Source organism: Ochotona princeps, chromosome 9 (assembly GCF_030435755.1).
Source record: "Ochotona princeps isolate mOchPri1 chromosome 9, mOchPri1.hap1, whole genome shotgun sequence".
Taxonomy (NCBI): Eukaryota; Metazoa; Chordata; class Mammalia; order Lagomorpha; family Ochotonidae; genus Ochotona; species Ochotona princeps.
This window is the reverse complement of record NC_080840.1, coordinates 72,041,915-72,061,106: the sequence shown is the minus strand read 5'-3', so window position 1 is coordinate 72,061,106 and position 19,192 is coordinate 72,041,915. Positions and strand designations below refer to the sequence as shown.

Genomic DNA, 19,192 nt, shown 5'->3' with positions numbered 1-19,192 from the left:
CTTCAGGGTCTGCTATGTGGGTGCAGGGACCAAGTACATTAGCTGGGATTTGGGTTGAAGTAGATGTTTTTGATGTTGTGCCTGCTAGGGATTTGCCAGGTGCTGTGATGGGTAACCACCATTATAACATCATTATAGTAGGTGGGCTTTATTGCCACTGAACTCTTCTGTTATCTGGTTATTTATCCATTCCTCCCTCTTGCTAACCTTTTCGCTGCCTCTGTGGTTTTGCCTCTTCCAAGATGTCATTGACTTGGAATCCTGTAGTCTGTAGCCTTCTCAGATTGGCTGCTTTTACCTAAAACATGCACTGAAGGGCCTTTGGTGTCTTTGTGGTGTGGTGGCTCGTTTCTTTGAAGCACTGAAAATATTCCAGTGTCTGGATCTGCCAGCTTATCCTCTTAACCTTCTCAAAGGCAACTTAATTGCCTCAGCATTGTGAGTAAAACTGCTGTAAACATCCTTATGTGCATTTTTGGGGGCTTGTAAGTTTCTAGCTCATTTGGTTAAGTACCAAAAGGTGAGATGACTGGATCCTATGAAGACTGATTTTTCCATCATTGCAGTCTTGTGTTTAGGACACTAGCGAGGGAAAGCAATCAGGTCTTTTTGTTGTTGTTGTTTTAATATGTTGAGTTTGACTGACGTGGCATTACGCGCTCTTTGTGGTGAAGCTGTGGAGGAATTGTTGGTGTTTCTGTGGAGGTCTGAGTCAGTGTCAAAACTTGAGCACCTGCTACCCAGTAGTTTGCTGGGAATTGCTTTCTGTCCCAGGCCTCTCTTAACGTCTTTCCAAAGGAAAGCTGTGTTAACCTTGAGATGTTATGCAGATGTAAGTGCATACCTCCTTGGATAAAAGGCTCAGTAATTTCTTGAATGCAGTTTTGGTTCTTATTTGCGTTCCAGAAGTATTTGTATTTGTGCTTTTTGTTGTTGTTTGTTGGAAGGCAGAGTTAGAGGGTTCAGCATGGTAGCCTGGTGTTTAAAGTCCTCGCTTTACATGTGTCAGGATCCCATTTGAGTGCTGATTTGTGTCCCAGCAACCCTACTTCCCATCCAGCTCCCTGCTTGTGACTTGGGAAAGCAGCTGAAGACGGCCCAAATCCTTGGGACTCTGCACCCATGCGGGAGACCCAGAGGAGGCTCCTAGCTCCTGGCTTGGGGTTGGTTCAGCTCTGGCCATTTGGACCACCTGGGAGTGATTCAGCAGATGGTAGATCTTTGTCTCTGTGTCTCCTCTCTGCATATCTGCCTTGCCAATAAAAATAAATAAATCTGAAGAAGAAGAATAAAAAGTTGTTACAAAAGAGAAAGAAATCCCTTATCCACTAGTTCACTCCCTAAATGGCCACAACGATTAGAATTGGGTCTGACCAAGCTTAGAAGCCGGGAGCTTCTTCTGGGTCTTCCACATTGGGGGCAGGGTTCCAAGGACTTGGCCCATCTGCTGCTGCTTTCCCAGGCCGTTAGCAGGAAGCTGGATCCGAAGTGCACCAGCTGAAAGACTTACTAGAGTGCATATGGAATGCTGGCACTGCAGGTGGAGGCTTAACGTGCTGCACTCCGGCCCCTCTATTTGTTCTTGAAATCTTTTCTAGTGAGATGGTTAGGCCTGTCCCAGTTGTAACTTTGTTGCTTCCTTTTGCATTCTGCAATCCCAGCTGAGAAGACCTCAGCTGGCAGGTAAACTGTAGCTTGCCTTTTGTAAGCCATCTGTTTAAGTAAAATGATGAAGGTGATGATGAGGATGAGGTTGGTGCTTTTGTGTTTTCTTTTTGTCTCTTTCTGAGGAAGGAATTATTGTTCGTCGCTTAGAGAAATTAATATGAATTGTTTCCTACTAGTATTTTATATAAATGGCTTCTTTTTTTTTTCATCTTTTAAAAAAAAGCAACCCAGGGTGCTGATGCAGTAGTAAATCAGGCCAATCTTCCATCTGTGGTGCCAGCATCCCTTATGGGCATCCTGTCATCTGGAAAAGCAGTGGAGGATGGCCTAAGTCCTTGGTATCCTGCACTCATATAGGATATCCTAAAAACCTGCTGGCTCCTGGCTTCAGATCAGCTCAGCTCTGGCCGTAACAGCCATCTGGGGTGTGACCCAGCACATGGATTTTCTCTTTTCCCTGTGTCAGTGTTTCTGGTTTTCAAGTAAAATAAATATATATATGTATTTTAAAGCAACCTTGTTTTTACTCTCACTGATGTTAAATGAAATTTCTTCCTCTTGATTTGTTAACCCATTTTTTGTTTTTGTTTTGTTTTGTTACACATGAACTGATTTATTTCCATTAATCAAAACTTATATCTCATTGGCCAAACTTTTGTTAAAGTGGTGTTTTTTTTGTTTGGGAAGTGGGCAGTGTCTCCCATCTGCTGGTTCACTCTTCAAATGCCTGCAGCAGTTGTGGCTGGGCAGAGTGATACCAGGAGTAGGGCATCCTTTGCATTCCCCCTTGTGGATGGTAGGAACACAACTACTGGAGCAGTCCCCTGCTGCCACCTAGGAAGCTAGAATGAGAGTAGAGCTGGAACTTGAACCCAAGCATTTCAAAGTAGGATACTGCTCCCCACCCCCCCAGTGTCGCAGCTGTGGGACCAGGTGCCCCAAGAGCTTAGCTTTCAAGATTTTATTTGAGAGGTGAGAGGTAGTCATCTTCCATCTACTGGTTCACTCCCCAAATGGCCTGTACCAGCCAGCATCCAGAAACTCAATTCAGGAGGCAGACACCTAACTGCTTGAACCATCACCACCACCTCCCGGAATATGCCTTAGCATGCAAGTATCCAGGATCAGGACAACAGAACCAGACCCTGGAACCCAGGTTCTCTGATATGGGGTCCAGGTGTCTTAGCATTTGCCTGGGCATCCAAAGTTTACTAAGGGTTTGTGTGTGTGAGAGTATATGCTTACATGTGCTTCACACCCTCTTGCTAGCATAACGATTTGGATATATATGCCATATTCTACTAACTATTGGCCGGTTTTTCTCATAGATTAGATGTGGGGATAATAGCCTCAGTATGAGTTCTGGAGTCAGATTTTGGTGGATCAGTTTGTACTTCGCAGCCTGGTTCTACCATAATTACTGTCTCTATTGCCTCCACTGAGTTGTTCTTCACCTGCCTGTGGATATCTTAGTAGAGGAAAAACCACTGCTAAGGTCTTTAGAAAAGACTTCATTATTGTTATAACTCCTTATTGTAATGATTTTACACTTACGATATTTTATCTTTTCGTGAAAATTGATAGATAAAACTCATGTCAAAACCAGCAAAAAATAAAGATTTATTTAGTCATTTGAAAGGCATAGTTCAGGGAAGAGATCTTCCATCCCTTGGTTCACCCCCAAATTGCCACAATGCTTGAGCCGGAGCCAAGAGCTTATCCAGGCCTCACCTGTGAGTCACCCAAGGACATAGCGACTCCCCAAGTGCATCAGCAGGGAGTAGAACTGGAAGTGAATCTACTGGGCCTTGAACTGGCCCTTATTTGGGATCCTATGGTAACAGGCCATGGCTGATACTGGGCCACAATGCCAGTCCCTTAAAGCTTTTCAAAGCTTCAGCTATGTGTCAGGACAGGTAAATGTCAAGTTAATTTGGCTTCTCCACTTATAAAATATTGCATGAATGATTTGCTCTGATTAATTGACCTGGGCTGTTGCAATTGCACAAACCTTTCTTTGCCCTACTTTAAGGGTAGAGGGAAACACAGACTCTTGCTTGGTACCTCTGTGCATGAAAGGGATTTCAGAAATGACTGAGTGTACATTTCAGCCTTGCTAGTACTTGACCTTGTTAGCTCCAGGGGAGAAGGAATTATCTTTGGCATGGCTTCAACGTGATGTGAGCCAGATCAGCAGTCAAGTGACTATTCCTTGCCAGCTGTCCATAATGTTGATTTTCTGTGGTTTAGTATAATAATAAAAAATGACATCTTACTTTTTTTTTTTAAAGATTTATTTATTTTTATTGCAAAGTCAGTTATATAGAGAGGGGGACATAAAGAGGGGAAGAACTTCTGTCCATTGAATCACTCCCCAAGTGGCCACAATGGTCAGAGCTGAGCTGATCAGAAGCCAGGAGCCCAGAGCCTCTTCCGAGTCTCCCATGCAAGTGCAGGGTCCCAAGGCTTTGGGCCGTCCTCGACTGCTTTTCCAAGCCACGGACAGGGAGCTGGATGGGAAGCAGGGCTGCCAGAATTAGAACCGGTGCCCATATGGAATTCTGGTGCGTTCAAGGGGAGGACTTTAGCCGCTAGGCTACCACGACAGGCTTGACATGTTACTTTTAAAATACATGTTTTGAAATTCCAGGGTATATGTATTTTGCTAATTTTAAGCTGTGTTACAAGGTTTGTTTCATCTGTGTCTGTTTGTGTCATAGAAATGTCTTTCTACTATAAAATTTCCACCTTATTTCCTCTGCGGTGCAATTGACTTGGGTTTGTTTGAGGTTCTTTCACATGAATCTTCATGACGGTACCTCCTGGCAGTGATAATTTTTAGATAGGGATCTTACTTTCTCTTCCCTAAGCTTCTAAGAAATGGAATAAAAAACGTTCTCCTGGTTCCTATTTACACTCTTTTTTACGATTTATTTATTTTTTATTTTGTAAGGGAGTTGCACTCTGCCATTGGGTGCAAATTGGAAATGGAGCTTTCAAGTCTTCAAACTTGACCAATGTGGACTGCCAGTGTCATGGGTAGCAGCTTAACCCATTATACCACAACACCCGCCATCGAAGTTGTATTCTTGGTTTGATTGTTTCAAAGTTCACTTGAAAATACAGTACAATATGTCTAGAACCATTTGTTATTTATTTAGAGTTATTTGTTATCTTTAGAGTTATTCATTGATTTATCTATTTGAAAGGCAATTATAGGGAGAGAGAGATTTTCTATTGTTTGGTTCGTTCCCCAAATAACCACAGTGGCCAGAGCTGGGCAAGGCTGAAGCTAGAAGCCTCAAACTTCATCCAGGTCTCCCACATGGGTGCAGGGACCGAAGTATTTGGACCATCCTCTGCTTTCCCAGGCTAATTAGCAGGGCACTGGACCAGGTCTCTAACTGGCATCCATATGGGATGCGGTCAGTAGCTTAATCCTCTATACTTTACTAGAGTGCCAGCCCCAGAAGTTCCAGAACAGTTCTTTGAATTATGCAACTTATTTAAGAGTAATTTTTCCCTGTCGTCTTCACCTTCTTCGTGTAATTGTAGGAAATTCAGTTCTTAGTTGGAGTGCTAGCCAACTTTCGTTTTCTATGGTTTGTTTGCTTTTCCTTTATTTGATAATTTGAATACTTTATTGTAATATTATCTGGCAATACATGTCATTGTGTTAACAGCAGCCAGTGCTGTGGCTTATGGGGTTGGGCTGCAGCCTGCAGCACCGGCATCCCGTGCGGGCACTGGTTCAAGTCTTGGCTGCTCCACTTCCTTCCCAGCTCCCTGCTAATGTGCCTAGAAAAGTGGCAGGTGATGGCTCAAGTCCTTGTGCCTCTATACCCCCTACGAAAGACTAGGGTGAAGCTCCTGACTTGGGCCTGGTCCAGCCTCGCCCCTGCAGCTATTTGGGGAATAAACCAGCAGATGGAGGACCTTCTCTGACTCTTGCTTTCTGTGTAACTGCCTTTCAAATGGCTAGAATAAATTTTAGGAGAGAAAAAGAGATTAAAAACTTGTATGCTGGGGCCTGGCACGATAGCCTAGTGGTTAAGGTCCTTGCCTTGAACATGCTGGGATCCCATATGGGGACTGGTTCTAATTCCAGTGGCCCCACTTCCCATCCAGCTCCCTGCTTGTGGCCTGGGAAAGCAGTCGAGGACAGCCCAAAGCTTTGGGACCCTGCACCTGCATGGGAGACCGACCCGGAAGAGGCTCCTGGCTTCAGATTGGCTCAGCTCCAGCCGTTGTGGCTGCTTGGGGAATGAACCATTGGACAGAAGATCTTCCCCTCTGTGTCTCCCCCTCTCTATATATCTGACTTTGCAATAGAAATAAATAAATTAAAAAAAAATCTAGTATTCTGAAGGGGAAAATGACTTTGAGTTAACATTTTGAGTTATTAGGTAACTTAAGTTCCTCAGTTATTTATTTAATATGTGTGATTAGATACAAATGAAACAGTCCAGAAAACATTAACAAGTGAAACTTGGGTGTTCGTTTTCGGGCAGTTGTGAAAGGTAACTTTCAGTTGCTAGGTTAATGAGATAAACATCATAAGATTTCTCTCTGAATTTTACCTTCAGCTATTATGAGCCTAGGTTAAATTCACAAGTCTGTATTACCAAAAGTTGTGCACTGGGGCAGGTGTTCGTTCTGTTCCCATGTAGACCAAGTCTCTGGACTTGTCTAACCTCCAGTCTCCCTGTAGCACTTTGCTCCCTGGGAGCAGGAAATGTCGGTTTTGTTCCCACCGTGTCTGGCTGCACCCTTCCTCTGTTGTAAAGCTGGCTGAGCCTGTTGGTACTGTTGCCACTGCCTGAAGGGCAGAATGAGTAAGTTGCGTGATGGAGCCCAGAAGTCAGTCAGGTGGCACAGTCTCATCTGCTGCCCTCAGGATTGAGACATGCAGCATGTAATTCAGTGTGTCACCATAAACTGATAGGGGAAGGGGTTGGTACTAAAGCTTTTTAAATTGTTCCCCTACATTTATAATTCATGTTCAGTTCTGCTGGGGATTATATGTGGCATGAAGCTTTGGAAGAGGCAGGTGTGTGGGCGGGAGTGGGTCTGTTTTGAGGGAGGGAAGGAGAGAAAGCGGAGGGCAGGTGTGTGTCAGTCTGTTTGAGGGAGGGAAGAAGACAAAGAGGAGGTGGTTTGGGCACACAGTAGATCTGCTGACCTTTAGGAATTGTTATTAGCCAGAGCTGCTAATCTCAGTGTGTGATGGCTTGAAAGGATTCCTGTTGATACGTGTGGTGTGAAACCTAGTTAGCCAATGTCAACAACAGATTCTTAATCTAAAAGGAGAATTTGGTAAAATGACTATACTGCTGTAAACCTATTTTCATGCAAACTGAATACTTCCTGGTTTTCTTTTGATGCCTGCCTCCTTTAATTGGCTTTTGTCTATGAACTCAGTTTCTCACTGAGTATTGCACAGAGCGAATTAAGCAAATCTTATCTTGGTGAAGAATGGTGGACATACGGTCAAATTAGAATAGGATCACGTTTCCAACGCCAAGATTTGCCATCCAGGTGACTGGTGAATTACAGAACATCTATAAATTCTAGTTTCTTATCCCTGCTTGGTCTCACTATTAATTTCCATTGCCAAATTTTGGTGAAAATTTGAAGACACCAATGACAGTTGGCATCTGTTGGCACATACATTTAATGCTATAATTCATGTCAATAGAATTTTAGAAGCTAGAATGTGTATGGTTGGTACAAAGAGATCAGAGGAAGGTTGAGGCCTACACTCAGGAAATGTATAGTACAGTGGAGAAAATATAGTAATAGGGTGTAATGGACTCTAAAATTAATGGTTGTGAACTGAAGCAGTTAGGCTTTGGTGCTAGTAGGGAATTACTCATGGTCTAATTTGGTTAGGGGATTAAGAGGATAAGCATGCTTTATAGTGAGTTAGCTAAGTAAAGGTGGGAGGGCCAGGCAAGTCTCCCCTGCCATTATGTGGAAGAAAGAGTACTTTAACTGGAACAGGCTTTTGTGCTCTTGTTCTTCGACTTCGATTTTCCCACAATATTCCCTTTCGGGATGGAAAGTTAGGATGTGGAAAACATTTCTTTTACATTCTCTGTGTTGTCCATCTTCTGGCACTCTCCTGGCCACAACCTCTTTTTGATAGTGTTTGGGGTTCTGGGAATTTCATATGGTATTCTCTTACATTCTTCCTTTTATAGTCCTTTAATAATACAAAAATATGAAATCCCATCCCTTGCTCTGGGTTGTCCACAGATAGGCCTAGGGCCAAGGTAGTCACCTGCTCTGAGCACTTTCCTCCTGGCTTCTATGAGGGCTGCTATGTCGCAGGACTCTTACACATCTTGCTGTTTTGACATTGCATCCATCTGGGCCCTATGCATTGTTTACCTGGACAATTTTTGGTAAAATTCTCTATCCAGTAAAAACAAAATCTGTCCAAAGGGAGGGGGGAAAGTAGTGAAATTAACCAAAGATAAATTTGAAACTGTGTTCGTATTCAACCTTGTAAGATTTTTTTACCACTTGGGAACTTTTGGCCATGCTTGGGTATATTTCAGTTGTCTTGACTGGGCAGTGGATAGAAACTAGGTAAGATTCCTACGATACATGAGCACCTGCCTCCTGGCAGCGAAGAATTGTTTGGTTATATCCCAGTAATTACCAAGATTGAGAAATTAGCTTAATTCAGAGCACTTCTGATGGTGAATTGGAAGTGAAAGTAGAAGATATGTTTATTCAAGTGCAGAAACTTGCTGAATTCTCTGCCACAAGGAGTCTTAAAAAGTCATGAAAAACATTCATGATAATGAAGCGAGAATGTATTTTTTAATTGAAAAGTCAGATATACAGAGAGGAGGAGAGACAGAGAGGAAGATTTCCCATCCACTGATTAACTCATCAAGCAGCCTCATCAGCCAGAGCTGTGCCGATCTGAAGCCAGGAACCAGGAGGCTTTTCCCGCTCTCCCACATGAGTGCAGGGTCCAAAGCTTTGGCCATTCTCACCTGCTTTCCCAGGCCACAAGCAGGGAGCTGAATGGGAATCTGGGCTCCCAGGACCAGAACCGGCACCCTTATGGGATCCTGGTGTGTTGAAGGCTAGGATTTTAGCCACTAGGCTACCATGCTGGGCCCAGATTTCTTGGATACTTTTAGTTCCACAGTGGGTTCCTGTCAAACTGAAAATGTTATTGGAACGTGAGACTGATTGTTTGGTAATACCTTTTTTTTTTTTTTTTTTAAGATTTATTTCATTTATTTGAAAGGCAGAGAGGTCTTTTATCTGCTGATGTGCTCCCCAAATGGCACAATAGCCAGGACGGGGTCAGGACGAAGCCAGAAGCTAGGAGCTTCCTCTAGGTCACCCTCATGGGAGCAGCGGCCCAATCAGTTAAGCTTTCTTCCATTGCTTTCCCGGGTGTGTTAGTAGGGAGCTGGATAGGAAGTGGAGCAGCTGGAGTTCTAACCAGTTCCTATGTGGGATGCTGGTGCTACAAGGGAGAGCTTTAGGTTTACACCACAGTGCAGGCTCCTGCTCCTATAACAGACTTCACAAGCTAGTCTTTTCACATGGTTTTCTAAGAATTCTTGAAGTTCTTCCTAGCTCCCCGGAAGACATAGAACAGTTTGTTCTCCAAAGCATCTTCAATCTTTTGACTGTGACTTCTGGTCCTCACACTGTATTGTTTTAAAATGCTGGTCATTAGTCTTGGTTGAAAAATCCTATCATTGCTTTTTCTGATCCTTCAGCGGACATGAGCTGCATCACTGCATGTCGTTAGGGGCACAGAAGGTGCTGGCAAAGTCAGCTATCACTTTAGTGTTATGATGACTCCCATGAGAGAGTATGCACAGGCACATGGGAAATCCCAGCTTTCTGCTTTAATTATGACCCTCTAAAGCCCCATCTCCACAGGCTGTGAAAGTGGCTATCTAAGGGTTCTGGGAAGAAGGCAGAAAGGGAGGGCATCTCTTATTAAAAGACTGCTTTGTGCTCCGGTTTTGTTTTTCTCAATCTTCATAAAAAGCCCAGGGAAGTGAGGATTGTCACTGCTGTGGCTTTGCTGATAGGCTGTAGTTAGTGGGGGTAAGGAATTTGCCAAGGAACATATTGCTGCATTTCTACAGGTTATGCATTGAGCTGCAGAGGAATGGAAATGGCTGAGGGACAACATGAAAACTAAGCTTTCAATTGCTGTGTGAAGGCAACGTTTGCTTACTGGGAAAGGAAGGAGCAAGCAGGAGGATGAAATGGAGAGGCATGTGAAGTTGAAAATTGAAAAGGAAATTACTAATTGAATGGACTTTCAGATGTTTAGCTGTAATTCTTGGGAGGAATTCTTGGTGAGCAATCTTTCTGTTTTTTGTTAACAAAGTAGTACATTAGGACCTTTATATCTTCATTAAAAAATAATTGTTAGAAAATGCAGTTTAGTGCCCGGCATGGTAGCCTAGTGCATGCGCCAGGATGCCATATGGGCGCTGATTCTAACCCCCACAGCCCTACTTCCTCTCCAGCTGTCTGTTTGTGATATAGGAAAGCAGTCGAGGATGGTCCCAAAGCCTTGGAACCCTGCGGCTGCGTGGGAGATCCCGTAGGAGGCTCCAGGCTGCTGGGTTCAGATCAGTGCAGCTCCAGCCATTGTGGCTGCTTGGGGAGTGGTTCAACAGGTGGAAGATCTTCCTCTCTGTCTCTCCTCCTCTCTGTGTATCTGACTTTCTAATAAAAATAAATAAATCTTAAAAAAAAAAACAGTATAGTTTGTAAAATGGGAGTGACGCTGTGGCCTAATGTGTAAGGCCATTGCCAGTGGTGTCACCATCCTATATGGGTGCCAGGTCAGGACCTGACTGCTCTACCTCCAAGTCAGCTCCCTGCTAATGTGCCTGGGAAAGTAGTGGAAGATCACCCCAGTGGTTGGGCCCCGGCTGCCCACATAGACTCAGCAGAACTCCTGGGTCCTTTCTCCAGATCTGCCCATCTCCAGCCATTGCCACTATCTGAGGGAGTGAACTAACAGTTTTTAAAGATGCTTTTTTTTCTGTATTTGAAAGTGGGACTGAGACTTGGAGGATCTCATCTGCTGATTGACTTCCCAGGGCTGAGCAAGGTCGAAGGAGCTCCGTGCAGGTCTCGCTTGCATCAGCATGGGCCCTCGCTGTCATCTGAGTCCTCATGTGCTGATCCGCAGGATGTGCTTCCGTTAACACACCTATCAGAGCACTCCAGTACAGGATGCAAGTAGCCATGTGCTCACCGCTGATCACACAGCTCCCACCAAGTTTTCATTTAAATTTGAGAGAAAAGATAAAGTCCCATGGTATCAACTTTAACTGACTCAACTTTAATTTACTCAATTTATGGGGATTTATAAGATAGCAAAAAATGTACCCATAGTGTTGGAAGTGACATTACACCTCCCAGTGACTGTTAACTTCTGTTCTGGTGACTTTTTGATACAGATTCGTGTTTGTTTTAGAGAGATTGCTCATTTATGTAGCTTCAAGGAGCTGACACTGAACTTGAATCATGTTGTTTCTTGAAAACCACATGGCCTAATTGACCCAAACGTTGTACTGGCTTGTTCAGGGCCAATGTTGGTTCAGAATGCTTGATTCGTCTCTGAAATGTACTCTGACTTGATCTTAACTGAAAGGCCTAGAAAGTATATCTGAAATGTACTCTCAAAGAATGAATATTTACTGATGTTGAAACTTCAGTTTACTCCCTTTCGAATGTTAGAGAAAGTCATTAATACCTCACAGTCTTGAGCGACACGTAGCATGATCATTGCTGTGTGTATAAGAATAATACGTTGGGGCCCGGTAGCGTGGCCTAGCGGCTAAAGTCCTCGCCTTGAAAGCCCCGGGATCCCATATGGGCGCCGGTTCTAATCCCGGCAGCTCCACTTCCCATCCAGTTCCCTGCTTGTGGCCTGGGAAAGCAGGAGAGGACGGCCCAAAGCTTTGGGACACTGCACCCGCGTGGGAGACCCAGAAGAGGTTCCTGGTTCCCAGCTTCGGATCAGCGCACACCGGCCCGTTGCAGCTCACTTGGGGAGTGAATCATCGGATGGAAGATCTTCCTCTCTGTCTCTCCTCCTCTCTCTGTATATCTGACTTTGTAATAAAAATAAATCTTTTTTTTTTATTAATTATTTTGCGTTATGTGACAGTTTCATAGGCTCTGGGAATGCCCCCACCCCTCCCCACGCCCCTCCCCCCTGGTGGATTCCTCCACCTTGATGCAGTATTACAGTTCAAATTCAATCAAGATTCTTTCCTTGCAAATGTATACCAAGCATAGAGTCCAGCTACTTATTGTCCAGATGGGTTGAACAGTTTCTTGGGGAGACCATTTCTGGTCCGAAATTAGAGCTGGTAGAATATCATCCCAGTCAATTAAGAGTCCCAATATAACATCAACAGCAATTTGCAACATTATGGAATTGACATGGTTTTTGAGTAACCAGTATGTTAAAAGAAAAAAAAAAAAGCAAGTTCTTAACCACAACCTATGATTAGCTCATTGACAAAAAATAAATCTTTTAAAAAAAAAAAAGAATAATATGTGGAAGAAATCTAATTACTCTTGTTGTATGCTTGATAGTTTGACACTAAAAGTGCTAAGGATTTAAGTGTTTATGATTGCTTAAGAAGCAGTTGTAATTACTGCACATCCCAGAGTGGGATCGATTTGGCTGTTCCACCCAAGAGGGCAGTTAGGACCTGAGGGAACAGAGCTGCAATCCTGAGTGATGGGAACAACCCTTTTCAATTTCGTGGAAAATTTTCTAGATGCCTTTCACCTGGCTGCTAGGCTCCTTCTGAGCTGACCTCATGTTATCTCTCCGGACTTTCCTTGACTTCATGTTGCAGATTTAAACTTTGAGAAGAATAGCTCTGTCTCCCGATATGGAGCCTCTCAGGTTGAAGATATGGGGAATATAATTCTAGCCATGATCTCGGAGCCTTACAGTATGTGTTGCTGTTGTAATAGACCTGATCCTGCCATCTTTCCCTCACCTGTTCTTGGAGAATTCTTCTTATTGTTTTGTCTCCCTAACAGCTAAAATGGTGACTTGCATGTTCTTATTTTTAGATCACAGGTTTTCAGATCCAGAAAGAGTAAATTACAAATTTGAAAGTGGCACTTGGTAAGTACTTTAGTATTATCCACTTGGACTTTTTGGTTTGTTTTTACTCAGAGTGTGACTTTTAACTCAACTTCCACAACTAAAAACTTTTGTCAGTCTTCTATAAAAGAAGTTTGTGTCACTTAGCTTATGCTTGGATTTGAGATTAAAAGTTAATGGTATTGGGCCTGGCAGTGTGGCCTAGTGGCTAAGGTCCTCACCTTGAACTTGCCAGGATCCCATATGGGCACCGGTTCTAATCCCGGCAGCTCCACTTCCTCTCTCTCTCTCCTCCTCTGTATATCTGACTTTGTAATAAAAAAAAAAAAAGTTAATGGTATTGGCATTTTTTTCCCCTTGATGACTTTTATTAGTATATATGTTCACATCTGTGATGTTTATGTGAATCTCTTTAAATCTGTCCTTTCTGTTTATTGGAAAACTTTCAAAGGATAAAGCATGGGCTTTAAAGCAGGTTATGATTTTTACTGAAATAGTTTAAGTACAGTCTTTCACCTTTGAGTTAGAGCGAAGGAAGTAGTTGGGGAGGAGCGTGAAGCGATGATATCTCCACTTGTGATACTAGTTAAGTTTGTAAATCATTAGTGTCCTGTGTGAGAGTGCCTGGTGCCTCACGTGAGTAGAAACTTGTGCTCGCTGAGAGACTTTGAGTCCTGTTCAGTTGAAGAGAAGGTGATCCACTGGGAAGATGTCCTAAGAGTACCTAAAATATGAACATGGGAGGGATAGAATATCAAAAAAGTTGCCAAAATATATGCTATGTGACTCCTGAACATTTCTCTAAACACCCTGTGATGGCTTGTTGGTTTGAGAGGGGAGATATTTTATGGTAGACTTTGCATGTGCGCCTTGATCAGTTGTACGACCTGGAGTTTTGCTTCATCCACAGCAGCAAGATGGAACTTATTGATGATAACACTGTAGTCAGGGCCCGAGGTTTACCATGGCAGTCTTCGGATCAAGATATTGCAAGATTCTTCAAAGGACTCAATATTGCCAAGTTGGTCTTCTTTACTGTCATTAATACTTAACAATCCCGAAGAGGAAAAGGGTTTCCTGTCCTCTTCTCCCACTTCTCATTTTTTTCCACCTGCCATCTGTTTTGTTCTTTTCAAAGGGGAGGTGCAGCACTTTGTCTGAATGCTCAGGGTCGAAGGAATGGAGAGGCTCTGGTTCGGTTTGTGAGTGAGGAGCACAGAGACCTAGCACTGCAGAGGCACAAACATCACATGGGGACCCGGTATATTGAGGTATGTCCTGCATAACACCGTTGGCATCTTCAGTGGATAGTAATGTCCATAGAAGGCTAAGAAAACCTGTGCTGCTTTTCTTTCCTTAGGTTTACAAAGCAACAGGTGAAGATTTTCTGAAAATCGCGGGTGGTGAGTATATTTTCTTTCATAGGGTTTTAGTTCATTGGGTTTCTAATAATAAATGAAGTGCCTGAGGTGAGCAAACAGGTTACTTTGCCTCACAGTGAGTGGCAGTCTTCGACTGCTTTGCCTCACAGTTCCGCAAGTTCAGAGTCCAAGGTTGGGTGCTCCGGTTGGCTCCAGCTCTGGTCATGGCATTCTTCCTGGAGGGTCCACGGGCAGTGCAGACCATCCTGTGGGGAAAGAGAATGAGTGCTTGTTCTCTGCCCGTCAGTCCTTCTTCCTTTCACTATAAACCCACCAAGGATCAATTGTAAGGCTTCTTAAAGACTTAATCCAAGCTCATCACCTCCACAGGTCTACCCTTAGACACCTGAATTAGATTTTCTTTCCTCTATTAATGTAAGACTTTGAGTTACTCCCAAATGATGGGTGACAGATAAACAAAGCAATTAGTAAGGATCTGAAGTTTTGCACATATACCAAAAACAGATAAGTAACATTAAGGATTTTTATTTCCCAATAAAACCTGTGTATGAAAACTCAGTTTTATGGAGCTTGATATAAAACACCAATCTGCTACACCATGTCCGAGTACCTGGAATCAAGTCTGCTTCCAATCCAGCTTGCTGTTAATCCCATATGGGAGGCAGCAGGTGCTAGTTTAAGGAGCTGGTTACCTGTCACCCACATGGGAGGTCAGGACTGGCTTTTGCCAGCATCCGGGGAGTAATAAGCTGATGGAAGATACCCACCCCCTTTCCTTTCAAATATATAAATGTATTTTTTTAAGATCTATTTATTTTTATTGGAAAGGCAGATATACAGACAGGAGGAGGAGAGATGGAGAGGAAAATGTTCCATCTGTTGACCCACTCCCCAAGTGGCCACAACGGCTGGAGCTGAGCCAATCCGAAGCCTAGAGCCAGGAGCTTCTTCCAGGTCTCCCATGCGGGTGCAGGGTCCCAAAGCATTGGGCCGTCCTCGACGGCTTTCCCAGTCCACAAGCAGGGAGCTAGATGGGAAGTGGGGCTGCCGGGATGAGAATCGGCATCTATATGGGATCCTGGTGCATGCAAGGCAAGGACTTGAGCTGCTAGACTACTGCGCCAGGCCAAATGGTTTTTAAAAGTAGGTAGCTTGGGCCCGGCGGCGTGGCCTAGCAGCTAAAGTCCTCGCCTTGAACGCACCAGGATCCCATATGGGTGCCGGTTCTAATCCCGGCAGCTCCACTTTTAAGTAAATCTTAAAAAAAAAAAAAAGAAAAAGTAGGTAGCTGCTTGGTGTTTAAGTCGTTGCCTGGGAAGCTTATATCTCATAGCAGGTTGCCTGGATTTGAGTCCTCATTGGAATGCCAAACCAGCTTCCTGCTAATGTGTGCCCTGGAAGGCAGCAGGTAATGACTCCAGGAATGAAACCTGAGGCCTAGCTTTGGTTTTTCATAGCCCCAGCTTTATGGGCATTTGGGAAGTGACTGAGTAGATGGAAGAACTCATTGTTATGCTCTTCAGATACACATAAAAACATAGTATTACATGGGAACATCCGGCTTTTGTCCTGGCAGTTAGATCAGAGTGCCTGGGTTTGTCTCCATGCATCAGTTCCCAATTCCAGTTTCCTGGTCTTGATAGGCCCTAGAAGACAAATGTGATGGCTTAGAAAGTTGGGTTCCTGCCACCTTTGGGGAGCTTTGGTTTGAGTTCTTGGCTGTTTCCGTCATTTGGAGTTGGGGTATGCCAGTAGATGGAAGCTCCATTTCTGTTTCTCTGCCTCTCAAATAACTTCGTTACAAAACATGTGTTTTGAAAACAGATTTGCCATCTGCTGCTTCACTCCCCAGATGGCTGCAATGGCCAGGGATGGGTCAGGATGAAACCAGGAAACTAGCATTAGCAGGGAGCTTAATTATATAGAGAGCAGCGCCCATATTGGATACAAGTATCCCTGGCAATGTCTTAACCTGCTGTACTGCAATGCCAGCACCTCAGGTAGATGCTTTACTTTAAAAGTGCTGTACAGGTCCTGGAGTGATGGCCTAGTGGTTCTAGGGCACCGGTTCTAGTCCCGGCAGCCCTGCTTTGCATCCAGCTCCCTACTTGTAGCATGGGAGGGCAATAGAGGACGGCCCAAAGCCTTGGGACCCTGTACCCGCATTGGAGACTCGGAAGAGTTTCTGGCTCCTGGCTTCAGATCCGCACTACTCTGGCCTTTATGGTCACTTGGGGAGTGGGGGTCATTGGATGGAAGAACTTCCTGTCTGTCTCTCCTAGGTATATCTGACTTTGCAATAAAAATGGATGAATCTTAAAAAAAAATAAAATCTACTTAAATTCAAGAAAAAAAGTACTGTACAATGGTGAAAGGATCCTATACCACCATGTACAAATAGAATAGGTAGTTCTTATAAAAAATGAGTCTGAGAAATACTTTCAAACAGCCCCATTGTAGTATCTAGAATTATTGTGTATCTAGATGTAGTTCTTACAATCTTTTTTTAAAATTACAGTTCTTTAATCTAATTAGCAATTTGGGGACCAGAATTCTTATAGCTTCGTGGCTTGTAGTATATTTAGAAACATAGTGTTTACAGTAACTTGATAAACCACAAAGGGGAACAGGTATGGTCTTTGTTATTTTTTAAGTGACTCACAACTTTGAAACCTAAAAGTCACAGGTGGGGCACTCTGGCCTAGTGACTCAGTCCTCGCCTTGCACACGCCAAGATCCCATATGGATGTTAGTTGCTGTCTCGGCTGCTCCACTTCCAGTCCAGCTCCCTGCTTGTGGCCTGGGAAGGCAGTTGAGGATGGCCCAAAGCCTTGGGATCCTGCACCCACATAGGAGACCTGGAAGAAACTCCTGGATGCTGGCTTTAGATCAGCTCAGCTCCAGCCACTGTGGCCTCTTGGGGAGTGAACCAATGGATGGAAGATCTTTCTCTGTTTCTCCTTCTCCCTGTAAATCTGACTTTCCAGTTAAAAAAAAAAGTTTTAATTGCATAAACCATTAACCATGGTTTTTCTGATCTTTTCCTATATATACTTACAAATTTGTGCTTCATAGCTTTCTTTTAATATTTTGTGAATACCTTCTATGTTACTTTCTGAATATGTTAATTGCCATATATATATATACCACACTATTTTTAAACATTCTCCGTGGGTATTTGGAACTAATTTCTGTCATTTCAAGTATGTTGTAGTGACTTTGTATCGCTGTATATGACACTCATTGATGTAAGTCTCTAATCGTGGATTATCTGGGCTGTATTCCTTGCTCTGACTCCTGATTTAACATTTCTGCTAGTGTTAACGCTGGGACAGTGGTGATGGCTACCCATCTGGGAAACCTGCTTCTAGCTCTGACCCTGCCCTACCCATTATTGCAGGCATGATGGGAGTGAGCCAGGGGTTTTGAGTTCTCTTGCAGTCTCTTGCAAGCTGGCTCATCTCTGCCTCTCAAAGAAATAAAGCTTTCACAAATAAAGCTTTGGGGATCTTTTTTCTTCGAAGGGCCATACAAAATGATCAACTTATCCTGCTATAGATATGTGAAAATATATATATTTGGTTACACTTTTAAGCCAAAAAAAAACTGAACTGATTTTGAGGGTCTTATGTGGCCGGTGGGCTAGAAATCCCTCATTCTGCTTTATATAAACTATATGTCTTCAAAACTTAGGACTTCAAGTTTAGTTAAGTTTCCAAAGAAGTACATAAGCAATGTTTGATGTTGGTTGGGTATAAAATAAGTGCTTGAAGTTGCTGTGGTCTTGCCTAACTCTGTAGTGGATTCACTCCTAATTGAGGAATGGAGAGTGAAATGGTCTTCATATTGTTGCCTTGTGTTTTGGTGGCATCATAAGGACTTGCTGGTAGGGGAAATGTTACTAATGAGTTGGTTGAGGGATGGGCTTTTGAGTGTTTGCTACGTGCCAGCACTGTATGAAAAGCTTTGTATTGCTTATGCTATTTGCACTGTATCAGGCGTAGGGAACGTTGCCTTGCATGCCTATGAAATCTAAAGCCTATGAAACTGTATTGTCTGGCCCTCCCAAGATAACTAACAGGCAGGACTCCAGTAAATCTATGGCAGGCTGTGTATTTTTTTTTTAAGGGCCCAGCGCGATAGCGTAATAGTCAGGGTTCTCAACTTGAACGCACCAGGATCCCATATGGACACCAGTTCTAATCCTGGCAGCTCCACTTGTCATCCAGCTCCCTGCTTGTGGACTGGGAAAGCAGTCAAGGATGGCCCAAAGCCTTGGGACCCTGCACCCGCGTGCGAGACCCAGAAAGAAGCTCCTGGTTCCCGGCTTCGGATCAGCACACACCGGCCGTGAATCATTGAATGGAAGATCTTCCTCTCTGTCTCTCCTCCTCTCTGTATATCTGCCTTTCCAATAAAATAAATAAATCTAAAAAAATTTTTTTTTTAAATTGGGAAGTCAGGTATACATAGAGGAAGACCTTCCATCTGTTGATGCATTCCTCAAGTGACCAGAACAGCCAGAGCTGACCGATCCAAAGCCAGAAGCCCGGAGCATCTTCCAGGTCTCCTATGCATGTGCTGGGTCCCAAGACTTTGGGCCATCTTTGACTGGTTTTCCAGGCCGCAGGCAGGTAGCTGGATGGGAAATGGGACCACCGCGGTTAGAACTGCGCCCATATGGGATCCCGGCGCATGCAAGGCAAGGGCTTTAGCTGTTAGGCTACTGTGCCAGGTCTGGCAGGCTGTTTTTTAAGTTGGTAATTTTGTATGGCTCACAAGTCATGCTATAAATATGCGAATGACCCTTGGCAGAAAAAATGTTCCCTAACTGATGATATTTGAATGTGTTTGGGCCTTATATAAAAGTTAGTAGAATAAGGGCAGGCATTGTGACATAGAAAATGAAGCCTCATTCCTTGAAACTTGAATTCCATGTGGTCCCCGAATCAAGTGCTGGCTGCCGTGCTTCTAATCCTGCTCCCTGCTACCATGGCTGGAA

At 43.7% G+C, this 19,192-nt stretch overlaps 1 protein-coding gene across 4 annotated transcripts in view; it reads left to right on the top strand.

The window, feature by feature from the left end:
- The window catches only part of ESRP1 (epithelial splicing regulatory protein 1), a 67,258-nt gene that overhangs the window by 7,453 nt on the left and 40,613 nt on the right, over positions 1-19,192 (top strand). For all 4 annotated transcript variants that reach the window (XM_004597240.4, XM_058668788.1, XM_004597238.3 and 1 more), the window contains exons 5-9: positions 12,552-12,650; positions 12,775-12,829; positions 13,719-13,829; positions 13,947-14,079; positions 14,169-14,211. In XM_004597240.4, coding sequence (XP_004597297.1) covers positions 12,552-12,650; positions 12,775-12,829; positions 13,719-13,829; positions 13,947-14,079; positions 14,169-14,211 — 441 coding nt within the window. The remainder of the gene's footprint in view (positions 1-12,551; positions 12,651-12,774; positions 12,830-13,718; positions 13,830-13,946; positions 14,080-14,168; positions 14,212-19,192) is intronic.